The sequence below is a fragment of the Salminus brasiliensis genome, chromosome 13 (genome assembly GCF_030463535.1).
Source record: "Salminus brasiliensis chromosome 13, fSalBra1.hap2, whole genome shotgun sequence".
Taxonomy (NCBI): Eukaryota; Metazoa; Chordata; class Actinopteri; order Characiformes; family Bryconidae; genus Salminus; species Salminus brasiliensis.
In genome coordinates, this window is record NC_132890.1 from 20,522,295 (window position 1) to 20,537,501 (window position 15,207).

Below are 15,207 nucleotides of genomic sequence, written 5' to 3' on the forward strand. Positions count from 1 at the left end.
CTGATAAAACCTGATTTAAAGCAGGGTGTGTTCTCTGTATTGTCTGACTCACAGACAAACTGATATGGGAACTGCCTCTCCGAAATTGATATCTAATATGACTTTTCTTGTGAATATCTGTGGATTGTTTTCTAAAATATAGAAATCAGAATGAAGCACCATAAAACTCATACAGCTAGAAATATGATAAATATGAAATACAGAAACTGAAAATGTGTCTGGTTGATTTTATTTTCGCTCAAAACATGGCCTTGGTCACCCTTTAGATTTATATTAGACTTTATTTATTAGATTTATATTGAGATGTACTTCAGGAATAATAATAATAATTATAGTTAGTATTATATAGGACTATTTATACTACAAGGCATTAAAACATGTACAGAAACATTTCACATATGTAATATGAATAGTAATGATAGTACTTATTTTATAGTGTTCTTATGCAGTTCTTTATGTAGATGGATAAATGCACTGAAGTATATTAGCATAGCTAGAAACAGTAGTAGCAGCCTGAAACCTGAATTTACAGAAGTCTTTATTGGGATTACCTAATTGGGAACACACTTCTTGACTTGGCCGATGGACTAAATTGGATTACAACTATCACTTAAATTGAACAAGTGTCTATTCAACATTAGTCATGTGATGTAAAGGGTAGCGGCCATGTGAACATGTCTGCCTCTATCTGTAGCGCTCCATCGCTCAGAGTTTTAGCATTTTATTCTGCTGACTTAGCCGTCCGGTGCCAGACAGAACACACACACAAACTTCGTGCCAGGCAGACCTGCTTACTATACCTCACCATGCCAAGCTAAATCCAACTTTTATATCACTTACAATGACAGAGTTTAAACAAAGCACCCAGGCTAACTGCTGGCAGCCCCTCAACACTATTTACAACCAGACCGCTGTGGTTAAATGACATGTTTGGCAATTTCCCATTTGAGCTGCCCAGGCACCACCCCAGTGTACTTTTTAAGCATGGGCTCTGTGCCTATAGAACCTGATAGAACCTCACCCTAGCACTGGATGGATTATGTTATACAGCCTTTACCAGCGTTCAGCAAAAACATTTGGGCGTTAAGCCCCAAAACCAGCGTCAGCTGCCTGGCCTAGAGTGAGCTAGCTATACGAATCACTCAAGCTGTATTTATTTTTGGTCTCTGAGGGCTAATAATAGCTCCTGACAGCTTCACTTTCACTGCTGGACTGGATTTGGGCTGTTTTCTGATTGTTTGGTGCATTTCTACAGACTCCTCTGGGAATTTCAGCAATGCTGGGCTGAGCTAGCTGAGAGCCAGCCTTGTTTCTGTTTGTGCCGCAGTACTAGAGTTCACTATTTGACAACATCAAGTCCAAGTCAACTTTCTCCCCCTGCGCTGCCCCACCCTTTTACCCTCCCTCCCTACATGGGGCATCCCACAGACATTTGTCCAATTGGTGTTCTGACCACCTCCCCTCAGAAAGGCCATTAGACTGGACTAGGTTGGTCAGAGAGTAGCTGGCTGACAGTAGAGGGCAGAGAGTGAGAGTGTGTCAATGAGGATTTCACTGAGGCTGCTTGAAGTGCATTTCAGCTACAGAGGGAAACACTGATTAAGGTAGGTACAACGTGGTTTTACATTTTCCGGCTGGGCAACATCATTCCAACAGGGCAAAATCATGGATTTCTGCTCTCAAACTAATATTTAACTCTTTGAACTGCAGTAGTATCTACTATGAATTATTCAGTATCCACTATGAATTATGTAGTATCTACAATGAACTGTTCTGCATCCATTATGAAATATTTATAATACACTATGAATTATGCAGTATCTACTAGGAATTATTTAGTATCTATTATGAACAGTTCTGCATCCATGATGAATTATTTAGAATGCACTATGATTTCTGCAGTAACTACTTTGAACTGCAGTAGTCTCTTGTATGAATTTTTCTGTATCCACAATGAATTATTTTGTATCCAGTATGAATTCTGCAGTATCTACTATGAATTATTCAGTATCTTCTATGAATTATTCTGTATCCACAATTATTTATTTAGTATCCACTATGAACTCTGCATCTACTATAAATCTACTATGAATGATTTAGTATCTACTATAAACTGTTCTGTATGCATGATGAATTATGCAGTATCTACTATGAACTTCAGTAATATCTACTATGAATTATTCAGGATCTACTATGAATTATGCAGTATCTACTAGGAATTATTTAGTATCCACTATGAACTGTTCTGCATCCATAATGAATTCTTTAAAATCCACTATAAATTATGCAGTATCTCCTATGAATTATACAGTATTCACTATAAATTATGCAGTATCCACTATAATTCTGCACTATCCACTATAAACAGTTCTGTATCCACAATATATTATTAGGTATCCACTATGAATTATGCAGTATCTACTATGAACTGCAGTAAACACTAAACACTAAAGCAAGGCTTTAGGAGGGCTTTCACATCAAGACCTGCTATCCAGTAGAGGCGTGTATCTGTTTGTAAATGATGAATGTGCTTTTTCAGATATCTTTGGTTGTTTGTATTATGTGACATTTATGGTAAATACCATGACCACTTGTGTTAAATTGCACTTTATTAAGAATATCAGCCTCAATTACTTATGAGTTAAACTCTTACAGCAACAAACATTAGAACAAAAGCCTTGAGAACAGTGATAAAAGTCTTTTTATTTTTATAGGATACAGTTTAGTATGTTTAAGTTATACAAAAAGTGTAATTCTGCTGCAAACACTGCTTGTGGCTTACAGAGTCTTTTCATTGCAGATTATTGCTGTCACACATATTTGTCCTGGACTCTGGGGTATGCGTGTGTGTGTGTTTATGTGTGTATATATGTGTGTGTGTGTGTGTGTGTGTGTGTGTGTGTGAGAGAGAGAGAGAGAGAGTTTCTCTATATTGGTTTTACAGAGCGGCGCAGCTGCTGGGTCTGGTCATAAGACCTGAGTGTCAGTCTGAGTTTGGATGCCATAGCTGAGATAGCGCAGTGTGGTGAAATACGACAGAATTCTTTCTGAACGCACAATAAGGCCTCCACACTGCGTCACCACAGAGCTTTTACTCAAAACTATGGCACACTGTGGTCAAGCACTGTTGCAGGAGATGAATCTACACAAAAATAATCAGCTATCAGATTTCCTGCAGAGGTCAAACATGATATGAATAAACAGAGAACATGTTCTGATTATAGGAACACAGCAGAACCGTTGAAGCTGAAGAGACGCTCCTTCTGCTAAGAAACTACTGCTCAATAGTTTGGACACATCTGCTTAGGAAGGCTTTACTTATGTAATAATAGTAATAATAATAATACAAAATTAAATAACTTTTATTTATATAGCTCCTTCTTCGAAGCCTCTAACATTAGGAGGTACTATGCATGAAACACACACAAAATGGATAAGAACAGTAAATGAAAGTGACATAATTAAATAAAATAAATGAAAAAAGAAGAAAGCAATGAGAGATATAAACTCATAATAAAGAATAAGAATTGCAAATGGTCATTATTTTACATATTCTACATTACACCACAGTTAGTTCTGACCTTGTAATGTGATTGGCTGAGAGGCATTCTTTGAATGCCACTATCTTCTGTGGCATTCTGAAACAGCACCACGACACCATCTCGAATCTCCAAGTATCAGTACACCTTATTCATCTATAACCTAGCAACAACCACCAGCTGTTAAAAAACAGTTAACAAGCCTGCCGAAATGACTTCTTATAGTAAACACACCATGTCTTACAGCAAGCTATTCTGAATGGTTCAGTATCTACTATGAATTATTTACTATCTACTATAAATTATTTAGTATCCATATTGAATTATTTCATTATCCACTATAAATTATTATTATTTTAAACGCCATGTCTTACAGCAAGCTATGCTTAATTGTTCAGTATCTACTACTAACTATTTAGTATGCACTGTGAATTATTCAGTATTCACCCCAAATTATTCAGTATGTACTATAGATCTACAGTATCTACTGTAATTAGTGTAGTATCCACTAGGAATTATTCAGTGTCTACTATAAATTATTTAGGATTTACACAATATACACTATGAACTGTTCAGTAACCACTATGAAATATCCAGTATTCTCTGTAAATGATCTGTCATCAACTATGAATTATTAAGTATCCACAAAAGGTTATTCAGTATCCACTATGAATTATTCAGTATTTACTGTAAATAATTTGTTGTCCACTATGACCTATTCAGTATCCACTACCAGTTATGCGGTATTCACTATTTATTTGATACTATTTAAACAATGTATTGCTGAGTATGGACTAATAGTATGGATGGAATTGATTAAAATCCACTATGAACTATTCAGTATCCAGTATGAATTACTTAATATCCACTTCAGTATCTGTTAAACTACAGTGCACGTTCTGCAATTATGAAGTGAGGACTCTTTTAGAGAACCCTTAGAGTTTAAGAGATTAAATCAAATTCATTCTGGGTTATTGGAAACATGGGACAAGTGCATAGACCACACCAACATACCAGTACTGTCATTGTGTTTGACTCATGGTTTGTGCTACAGTTTCAGTGTTAAGCGTTTATGTGTTTTAAGTGTTTACCTGAATCTGCTGAACCCCCCCATTGTCCTGTTTACATAGGCATTTCCTGTGGTCACCCGTGGAATAGGCTGGGTCACGAGGGTACTTCCCCATGGGCAGAACTGATAGAAAAAAAAGAAACTTTGCAATGTACGACCATTACTGCTGTAGTAAATGTCAAACAATCTAATGATTTGAGTAAAAGAATATACTACAAATATTTTAAAAATAAGCTAGGACTGCAAAATTCCTTATATGTTTTCCTATATATGTTTTACTTTCATTTTAAGGTTTTTCTCTGATAATGCACCTTAAATATATTAATGACATAAATGCAAATATTGTTGGAAAAGTGCTCAAGATCATAAAAGTGCAAATACAGAAATATAAAATCATGTTAATTACAAAACTATTTTTATTATTATTTATAATCATAATAGTGTATTTAGTGTATGTTTAGTAAGGGGAGGGGAGGTGTTGTGTGTGCAGTACTGAGCTAATGATTGTAACGCTGTTGTAGACTTTAGTGCACTCTCAGCCCACTGACTCTACACAGCACCAAACCTTTTTACAGAATTCCAGTCATGCTGGACAGCTTTCCCTCATTGTCTACTCATAAATACATAATTGACAACAAACAACACTGACCTTTCCTTTGAGCCTGACGTGGGATTGTTTCACTGAAGGCCACACAACATCCAGCACTGTGCAGTCACAGGCCACTAATACAGTGTGCGGTATAAAGTATACACTAATACAGTGTGGTATATACAGTATATACTGGTACACTATTCAGTAACTAGTACACACTAAAACAGTGTGTGGTATTAAGTTTACACTAATACATTGTGCTGTATACAGCATACACTGGTAATATATGTGGTATACAGTGTCCAGTATACTTTGGCGCAGTGTGTGGTAGACATTATTCAATGGTGAAGTGTACGGTATAGACTATAACTGGAGCAGTGTATGGTATTGAGTGTAATTGGTAGCGCATGTAGTATAGAGTATACGCTGATACAGTGTGTTAGTCATTTGTAATGCACGTAGTATAGAGCATACGCTGATACAGTGTGTGGTATAGAGTATAATTTGTAATGCACGTAGTATAGAGCATACGCTGATACAGTGTGTGGTATAGAGTATAATTTGTAATGCATGTAGTATAGAGTATACGCTGATACAGTGTGTGGTATAGAGTATAATTTGTAATGCACGCAGTATAGAGTATACGCTGATACAGTGTGTGGTATAGAGTATAATTTGTAATGCATGTAGTATAGAGTATACGCTGATACAGTGTGTGGTATAGAGTATAATTTGTAATGCACGCAGTATATAGTATACGCTGATACTGTGTGTGGTATAGAGTATAATTTGTAATGCACGCAGTATAGAGTATACGCTGATACAGTGTGTGGTATAGAGTATAATTTGTAATGCACGCAGTATAGAGTATACGCTGATACAGTGTGTGGTATAGAGTATAATTTGTAATGCATGTAGTATAGAGTATACGCTGATACAGTGTGTGGTATAGAGTATAATTTGTAATGCATGTAGTATAGAGTATACGCTGATACAGTGTGTGGTATAGAGTATAATTTGTAATGCATGTAGTATAGAGTATACGCTGATACAGTGTGTGGTATAGAGTATAATTTGTAATGCACGCAGTATAGAGTATACGCTGATACTGTGTGTGGTATAGAGTATAATTTGTAATGCATGTAGTATAGAGTATACGCTGATACAGTGTGTGGTATAGAGTATAATTTGTAATGCACGCAGTATAGAGTATACGCTGATACTGTGTGTGGTATAGAGTATAATTTGTAATGCATGTAGTATAGAGTATATGCTGATACAGTGTGCAGTGTACAGTACACACTGGTACAGTATGAAAAGCAGTCAGGTATACAGGTAGATCCAAACTTTTGTTGTTGTATAAGTGTTGGTGCATTAGGCCTGTTTACACACCCAGCGGTTAAACTCTTGAGTGTGTAGACAGATGTGGGTCAGGGCACAGTGTCTATATTAAGCTCATTTCTGACCTCCAGCATTCCTACTGTCCACTCCACTGCATACAGCATCACATGAGTGCAGCTGCCTCTTTCAGTCAGTCAGTGAGCAGTCATGCACACATTCACCACTACTGGCTAACCCTCCGTAAACACACTATAAATGCTGTTTTATAGATTGGTTTAGCCAGTCCCTCAAGCTACAATAGAGCAATGATACACTTTTGAGTAATAATGTTCAGTAATTAACAGTATTTATTCACAGGAACAGGACTTGAAGTGGGGACTCAGCAAACATACTCAGGCAAATCACCTGCTAGTGCCAAGTGCTTGAACTTGGTCTAGCTTCCTGTATGTATGGGTACCAAGTTTCACAGATTTTAGCTAGTTTGGTTTACTTCCCTGGACTTTCAGTAGGGGTTAGCTTTACTTTTTTTTGGGTACTTTGGTTAGCTTCCCTTTCCTGATATTTGCCAATTTTGCTTAGCTCTCCTGTCCCCTGGTGACTTCTTGACTTTTCATAACCTCAGCATAGTTCCACTACCTTCCCTGGTGTTTGGGTAGTTCAGCTAGCTTCTCGGGTGTTTGGGTAGTTTGGTTAGCTTGCTCCTGATTTAGGCTGAACGTTACCTTTCCCGATATTTGGGAAGTTTGAGTGGCTTCTCTGGATTTTGTCCGGAGGGGTTACCATTCCTGATATTTGGCCAGTTTGCTTAGCATCCCTGGATTTTGGCTGGGAGTTAGTGTTCCCGACATTTAGCTAGTTTGGCTAGCTTTCCTGGTGTCTGACTAATTTGGCCAGCATCCTTGGATTTTGGCTAGGGGTTAGTGTTTATGATATTATATTTGGCTCGTTTGTTCAGCTCCTCTGTTGTTCCGCTTGTTTGGCTAGCTTCCCAGGCTTTTGTTAGCTTTCCAGGATTTGGCTTGTTTTGTAGCTATGTTTTTTCCTTGTTTTGGCCAGTTGTTAACTAGTATTCCTGATATTTGGTCTGTTTGGTTAGCTCTCCTGGTGCTTGACTTGGTTGGCTTCCCTGGATTTGACTTGGTGTAAGCTTTCCTGATATTTGGCTAGTTTGGTTAGCTCCCACTAGTGTTTCCACCTGGTAACTTTTGGAATATCTTAGTTTCAAAGTAGCAGCAGGCATAGCCACAGCATACTTGTGAGTTGTTTGGCTAACTTGTGGAGCTAGCATCAGTAACTGGTTGTGTAACCGGTCAGTGTGAAACTCATTAAATATAACATCTCTGATCCACAATGCTGTTAATGCCAGTAATGTGTTCATATGGCTGGGACAGACACCTGATAGTGTCCACCAGTGAGGTATGAGAAACATGTAGATAGGGAACACCATCAGAATCCCTGAACGCCCGATAGCAACCTGATCCACGATGGTCAGCAGGGTGGGGCACTGAATTCTTTGAACCACCACAGACCAAAGCTCAGCACATACATACACATGCATACACAGAGAGACATGTTACAAGCCAGAGATGTGCTAAGGGTCAGAAAAGTCATGGAAAGAATCTGAAAAGTGTCAAGCAATGCAGCAAACAACGTCAGTCTCACTAAATCATGAGTCAAATATTCGTCAACCAGTCTGACATTTTCATGCTTCACTTCAGAATTAATCTAGCTAATCATAGTAAAAGGGATAAAACAAATAGGTTCAAATATGGATGAACAAAGCTAAGAACAAACACTGTCTAGCAGATCCAATATTTCACACACACCTCATACATAGCCAGTTAGATGTGTTTACATGCGCTACTTTTACTAATAGGGCAGATTAGGATCCATTTTTCCAAATATTTTTGTAAAATATTTCATTCTTTATTGTAACATAAAATGTGTTTCTTAGGGAATTTCTTAGTTGTTGTTGGAGGAACCTGCTGCATTCATTTTTTGCCACTAATATTTCAAGCAGGTATTGGTCATTTACCCTACTAACTGAAGTACCTTCAATAAGTACCTTCAAAGTCCAGAATAAAGATTTAACCATGAAAAACCTAATTCCAAATAAGTCCCTAAAAACCCTAAAGCATTTTCAAGACCACTATTGAACATCTTTAAAAAATATGAAAGCGGTCAGCGCCATCCCTGATGGATTTCTTTGACCATCAGCGCTTTTGGGAGTGTACAGAAACTTAACCAAACATTTCCAAGTAAATTATCTTAATGCTTAAGAATGCGATGATGCCAGTCCAGAGTTTTATAGCAACATTGGCTTAGCATCTCTCATTGTAAAGAAGATGCCAAATTCGTCTTGGCTAACTGACTGTATCTGGGGTCAGTAATCAATCATTATATTTAAATTTTTCACTGAACTGTTCCTTTAACTCTTAACATTTAACTGTTCAGCCAACTAATTATAAAATGCTTCACAGCATACCGATTGAATGTTAGTATATGCATATGCTAGAATACAGAAACAAAACAGTCCAGTTACTTATGGGCTGAGTTGTACCATGTACTGTTTAAACATGTGGATACTATTGTTTACATTACATTTTCTATGTTCACTTGTTTCTGCTTGTATCCTCATAGCTGATTACATGATCTTCTCTATTTTCAGACTCAGAGAGAGAATTGGAGGACAGTCATGGTCATCCACAGCCCAAAGGTCCAGCTGTAAGTGTTCACCAGATAATCTGTGACCACAAAGTACTCTTTAACATTAGTCAGGTTGCACAGCATTCCGAGTCCTGTCCAACAGTAATGATTAAGTCATTGTTTAGTTAAAGAGGCAGTTCCCTATGGGGAACCTCCCTAAGAGCATGAAGAAGAACCACTGAGGAATCAGAACTCAAAAGATGAACCTACATTAGAGCATGAGGAATAGCCACTGACAAGAACCCAGACAAAAAAAAGATGAACCTGCATTAGAGCATGAGGAAGAGCCATTGAGAAGAACCCAGACAAAAAAAGATGAACCTGCTTTAAAGCATGAGGAAGAACCACTGAGAAGAACCCAGACAAAAAGATGAACCTGCATTAGAGCATGAGGAAGAACCACTGAGAAGAACCCAGACAAAAAAGGTGAACCTGCATTAGAGCATGAGGAAGAACCACTGAGAAGAACCCAGACAAAAAAGATGAACCTACATTAGAGCATGAGGAAGAACCACTGAGAAGAACCCAGACAAAAAAGATGAACCTACCTAAGAGCATGAGGAAGAACCACTGAAAAGAACCCAGACAAAAAAAGATGAACCTACATTAGAGCATGAGGGAGAACCACTGAGAAGAACCCAGACAAAAAAAGATGAACCTACATTAGAGCATGAGGGAGAACCACTGAGAAGATCCCAGACAAAAAAAGACGAACCTACATTAGAGCATGAGGAAGAACCACTGAGAAAGAACCCAGACAAAAAAGATGAACCTACCTAAGAGCATGAGGAAGAACTACTGAGAAGAACCCAGATAAAAAAGATGAACCTGCATTAGAGCATGAGGAAGAACCACTGAGAAGAACCCAGACAAAAAAAGATGAACCTACATTAGAGCACGAGGAAGAACCACTGAAAAGAACCCAGACAAAAAAAGATGAACCTGCATTAGAGCATGAGGAAGAACCACTGAGAAGAACTCACCGAAAACAATAAACCTATCTAACCACATAAAGAAGAACCACTGCGGAACAAGAACTCAAAAGATGAACCAACCTAAGAGCATAAGGAAGAACCACTGAGGAACCAGAACTCTAAAGATAAACCTACCTAAGAGCATAAGGAAGAACCACTGACAAATTCAAAAAGAGAACAAATTAAGAAACAAATGCTGAGAAGAACCAAATAAGAAGGATACTTTTATCTATGTATCCACTAAATAAAATGGAGCACTAATTGTTTTTTTAGAGTGTAAAGAAGAACCATAAAAATGTTCAAAGGGTTCATGGTTCTACCACATACCACCATATAATCCTTAAAGACTAAACTTGCTTTGTGCTTCCTCTTTTGTGTGTCTTTGAGCAGGTAAAAGATAAAAAGCGGTCCCCTCCTTCAGACAGGCCTCCCTCTGCCCCTCAACTCAGCCAGCACCACTGCATCTCCCTGGAAGAGCAGGACAGTCCAGAAAGAGTTGTGAGTAACATTTACAATTTACCCTGTAGTATCTAACCTTAATCCAGAACTGCGAAAACAGCCCTGAACTAAGTATTAAAAGGAGAACTCTATAAGAACCTCCTTAAGATCATAAGGATGAACTGCTGGGAGGATCTGAGACTCAAAAGAGGAACCTCCCAAAGAACACGAGGAAGAATCACTGAGACAAATAAAAACTCAATAGGAGAACTCCCCTAGGAGCATGAGGAAGAACAACTGAAAGAAACCAAGTCTCAAAAGGACAACCTCATTAAAAGTGTGTGGAAAGACCATTAAAAGAAACCTAGACTTAAAAGGAGAACCTCTTTAAGAACATGAGGAAGAACCACTAAGATCTGAGTCTCAAAAGAACTCCCTGTTTTGTGAACTCAGGTTCCACACCAGATGTTCTGTATTAAAAAGGTTCCGTTATTTCATGATCAACACAAACAAACTGAAAGCATACTTGGCAGAATGCTTTCAGTTTCACAATGAGACTTGCTGTTACTCACCACTTACACTGGATCGGGAGAGCCCATCTATCCTGGTAAGAGACAGCTGTCTCAGTAAACCACCGAGCTGGACCTGCAGTTCCACTCAGCCGACCTCGCACCAGAAAAGGGGGAAAACCATCCCTTATATCTTTAACAAAACAAACAACTATGCGTGGGCGAAGGCGGGGGCCAACCGCTCCCGCCAGGCACAGCCTTCCACTATCACTCGTTTATTCCAGTGGTTTTGCAAACGCACCCTCATGAAAAACAAGTTTCATAATCAATTATATAAATGTGAGTTTGCAGTATAACATAACCTGTAACTTCAAACAGTTATATAGGCTGATTCAGCATATTTCCGATACATTATGACCAGCAAGCGTACCTTTAATATAAGGTGAACATGGACGCATTATATCCTTATATTCGGATATGTAGACCAAATTAGCATGGTTCCGCAGTGCACCTGCACCACTTCATAATGCCTTTCATAGTACAAACACCCTTGCAGCCTATCCAGAGGAGTAGGCCTCTTCCTAGTGGTTACATGCCATAACCGAACAGTGAGTTGCTCATATGATACAGTGTGCACTAATAGGATGGAGTGTACCCAAAGGCGGTGCCTGGGCGTCTGCAGGGCAGAAATCATTCTTATTACACTCCCAAAGAACATGGGGAAGAACCACTAACAGGAACCTAGGCTCAACAGAACTACCCTAAGGGCATAGGGCAAACTACAGAGACCTGTGGACCTCCATAAAAGTGCGATGACGGGCCGCAAAGAGAAACCTAGACTCAAAATGAGAACTTCCCTAGGGGCAAGATGAAGAACAACCAAAAGGATCCTAGACACGAAAGTAGAACTACCCTAAGTGCACGAGACAAACTACAGATAGGAACTGAGTCTCAAAAGGACAACTCCCAAAGAACATGAGAAAGAACCACTGAGACCCACCCAAACCCTTTCGAGAGCGTAAGGAAAAAACACTGAGCGGCACCAAAGCTCAATAGAAGAACCCAGTCCCATGTGCCGCATGTGAGAATAGTTAATTTGGACGAATTAATTTGGAGAGTACCAAGTACTTGGAGAGTACTTGGACGAATAGAGTACTATGGTCGCCTTATTGTATTGTGTTTAGTAATGTCTAAGCTTAGAGGTTTCTTTTGAATTATTAGTCTATTCTAACTAGCTAAGTTTTTTCTTTGGTAAATAGCAAAGCACTTTGTAAGTCGCTCTGGATAAGAGCGTCTGCTAAATGCCATAAATATAAATGTAAATGTAATTTACTAAAATTACAGCACAAATAGAGTAGTTTAGAGTATAATTACAGAACAACCATAGTATAATTTTGAATAACCCTTAAGTTCTTGAGTACCCCTGTTCTAAACATGGTGTTTTCCAGCTCTAACACACACACTTCAACTCAGGGAAAACATTCTTACAAATAAAAATTGTTTCTTTGAGCAATGCTATAGAAGAACCACTTTTGATCCTGTAAAGAATCATATTTGTAACAGAGATGTGAGTCCTTCACTCTTACAGATCTCTAATACAAAGTGGTTCTTCTGTGTCCAGTTAGCATTAGGGAAATATGTAAAAAATATATATATATATATAGTTTACAACACAATTTAACACTTAAATATTTTGTCACAATGTTCCCCAGGTACAGAAGGAGAAACTTCATGCAGAACTAAAGCAAGTTCTAAGCCAAAAGAGAAGCCATCTGAAGCAGAGTCACTCCACGCTTGCCAGGATGGATCCTTCAGAGAAGAACAGTGAATCTGCGGTAATCCTCTTTATAATCCTCTTATTCTTGTGTCTAATGTAGCTTAAAAGTAATGGAAGCGACCACCAGTTTGCATTGTGTAAGCTTAATGCCTAAATCCAAACTATCCATCAATCAACCTTTATTTTCATTTGGAAAATACATTGAGGGAGACCCTAATTTTCAATGTAGCCAAGTACAGTCCAGTACAGTGCAGGTCTGCACACCCCTTTCACCTTCTCCTTGTTTTATTACATTACAGACTTATTCTACAAGAGCTTGAGTTCATTATTTGTCTCAAATATCTACACACAATTGCCAAAAATTATGAAGTGAAAACAGGTTTTTAGAAAATATGCTATTTTATTTTACTGACAAAAATAGGTCATTTAGGGATTGCATATCTGTACACACCCCTAGCCTAAATATAGCAAATATAGCTTTAATGAGTCTTAGGAAAGAAGCTATAAGCTTGGCACACTTGTTTCTGGACATGTTTACCCTTTCCATTTGCTAGGTATTCAGGCTGAAAAGTTTAATCAGACCAGAGAATCTTGTACCTTATGGTTTGAGAGTCCTCTAGGTGCCTTTTGGTCCAAGTCCAAGCGGGCTGTCATGTGTCTTTTACTAAACAGTGGCTTCTGCCTGGCTACTATAAAGGATTTGAGAAGATTTGTGAAGTGCTGCCTGAATGGTTGATCTTCTGAAAGGCTCCTATCTCCACAAGGATACACTGGGGATACACAAGGGGTTCTGTCAGAGTGACCCTTGGGTTCTTGCTCACTTCCATGTTTGGCCGGTCTTCCCCAATTGCTCAGTTTGGCCAAGTGGCCAGGTCTAGAAAGATCCTTCGTGGCTCCAAACTTCTTCAGTTTTCTAATGATGGTGGCCAATGTGCTCTTTGGGACCTGTTTCTGTACTCCTCTCCTGATATATGCCTTGATGCAATCCTGTTTCTGAGGTCTGTAGATAATTCTTTTGATCACATGGCTTGGGGTTTGCTCTGACATCCACTGTCAAATGCGGGATCTTATATAGGCAGGTGTTGGCAATCCCAAATCATGTCCAGTCAGTTGAATTTACCACAGGTGGACTCCAGTTAAACTGAAGAGACAACTCAAGTAGTATCCATGAAAACCAAACGTGCCTTGTTATGTACCTCACTTTTGGGTGTCATATCAAGGGGTGTTGTATTATTGTGTACATATAATATTTTACATTTAGATTTTTATATGTCTAAAAACCTGCTTTCACTTTGCCATTGTATGCTACTTTGTGTAGAATTATGTGTATTATTATTCTAAGAATAAGAATAATAATAGTAATAATAATTTAAATAAACTAAAAACAGCTGAGGTAAATAAACAAAACAAACAATAATAATACAGTCAAGGCAACAGAAGAGTAACTGATATACTAAATAAACAAATAAGCGAGGAGATTGAAAAAACAACATAAAAAATAGAAAGGAATAAATGTGAAATTGTAAGTCAATATTTCGCTTTGGAGATTTCTGTAGATTGTATATGGTCCCTGACAAAATAAACTAAAAAAATTATAGTTGAAAGCAATAAATATTGTTTTTAAAAATGATTAATCATAATCCATGCAGGAAGAAGGACGTAGATCAGCGCTAGTAGAAGTGGTGGTGGAGACAGAGGCTGAAGCAGGAGCCAGTGGATACAGTGTTGTTGGCGGAGGGGAGAAGGGCATCTTTGTCCAAGAGGTTCTGAAAGATTCCCCAGCAGCAAAGCAACTGAGCCTCCAAAAAGGTGACAAGAGCATCATATTCTGCAAAATGTAATGCCACACATTTTTTCCTACTGTATAAAGATTTCAATATTTTTGAATGACAATAAATGACTTGCAAATGTGAATTATGTAATAAAACTCAAGCTATTAATGTTTATACTGATTCCCAAAGTTGCATCATGGAACGTTTGCTGTGAAAGCTCAACCAGAGTTTGTTTGAGTTACTCTTTGAATCGTTGTGTGCTCTTGTAGGAGATCAGCTGCTTAGTGCCAGGGTGTATTTTGATAACGTGAAATATGAGGATGCTCTGAAGATCCTTCAGTGTGCAGAACCTTACAAAGTGTCATTCTTCTTGAAGAGGACTGTGCCTCAAATTGAAGTCAGTGGTCGTCCAGGTGTACCAAATGTTGAGCTACGAGGACCTAAGGCCAAGATCCAAAGAATGGTACAATCTGTTAATCTGCACAAAACA

The 15,207-nt window shown here is 38.3% G+C and overlaps 1 protein-coding gene and 1 long non-coding RNA gene across 2 annotated transcripts in view; one reads left to right on the plus strand and one right to left on the minus strand.

Moving 5' to 3' along the window:
* The window catches only part of LOC140574659 (uncharacterized), a 16,271-nt gene extending 4,973 nt beyond the window's left edge, over positions 1 to 11,298 (minus strand). The window contains exons 1-2 of the long non-coding RNA XR_011980768.1: positions 11,232 to 11,298; positions 4,631 to 4,731 (exon numbers count right to left, since the gene is read on the minus strand). This is a non-coding gene — a long non-coding RNA (uncharacterized lncRNA). The remainder of the gene's footprint in view (positions 1 to 4,630; positions 4,732 to 11,231) is intronic.
* prx (periaxin) overlaps positions 9,218 to 15,207 on the plus strand; it is a 22,393-nt gene continuing 16,403 nt past the window's right edge. Inside the window, exons 1-5 of the mRNA XM_072694537.1 lie at positions 9,218 to 9,265; positions 10,612 to 10,719; positions 12,881 to 13,003; positions 14,595 to 14,754; positions 14,987 to 15,180. Coding sequence (XP_072550638.1) covers positions 12,971 to 13,003; positions 14,595 to 14,754; positions 14,987 to 15,180 — 387 coding nt within the window. The 5' untranslated portion in view covers positions 9,218 to 9,265; positions 10,612 to 10,719; positions 12,881 to 12,970. The remainder of the gene's footprint in view (positions 9,266 to 10,611; positions 10,720 to 12,880; positions 13,004 to 14,594; positions 14,755 to 14,986; positions 15,181 to 15,207) is intronic.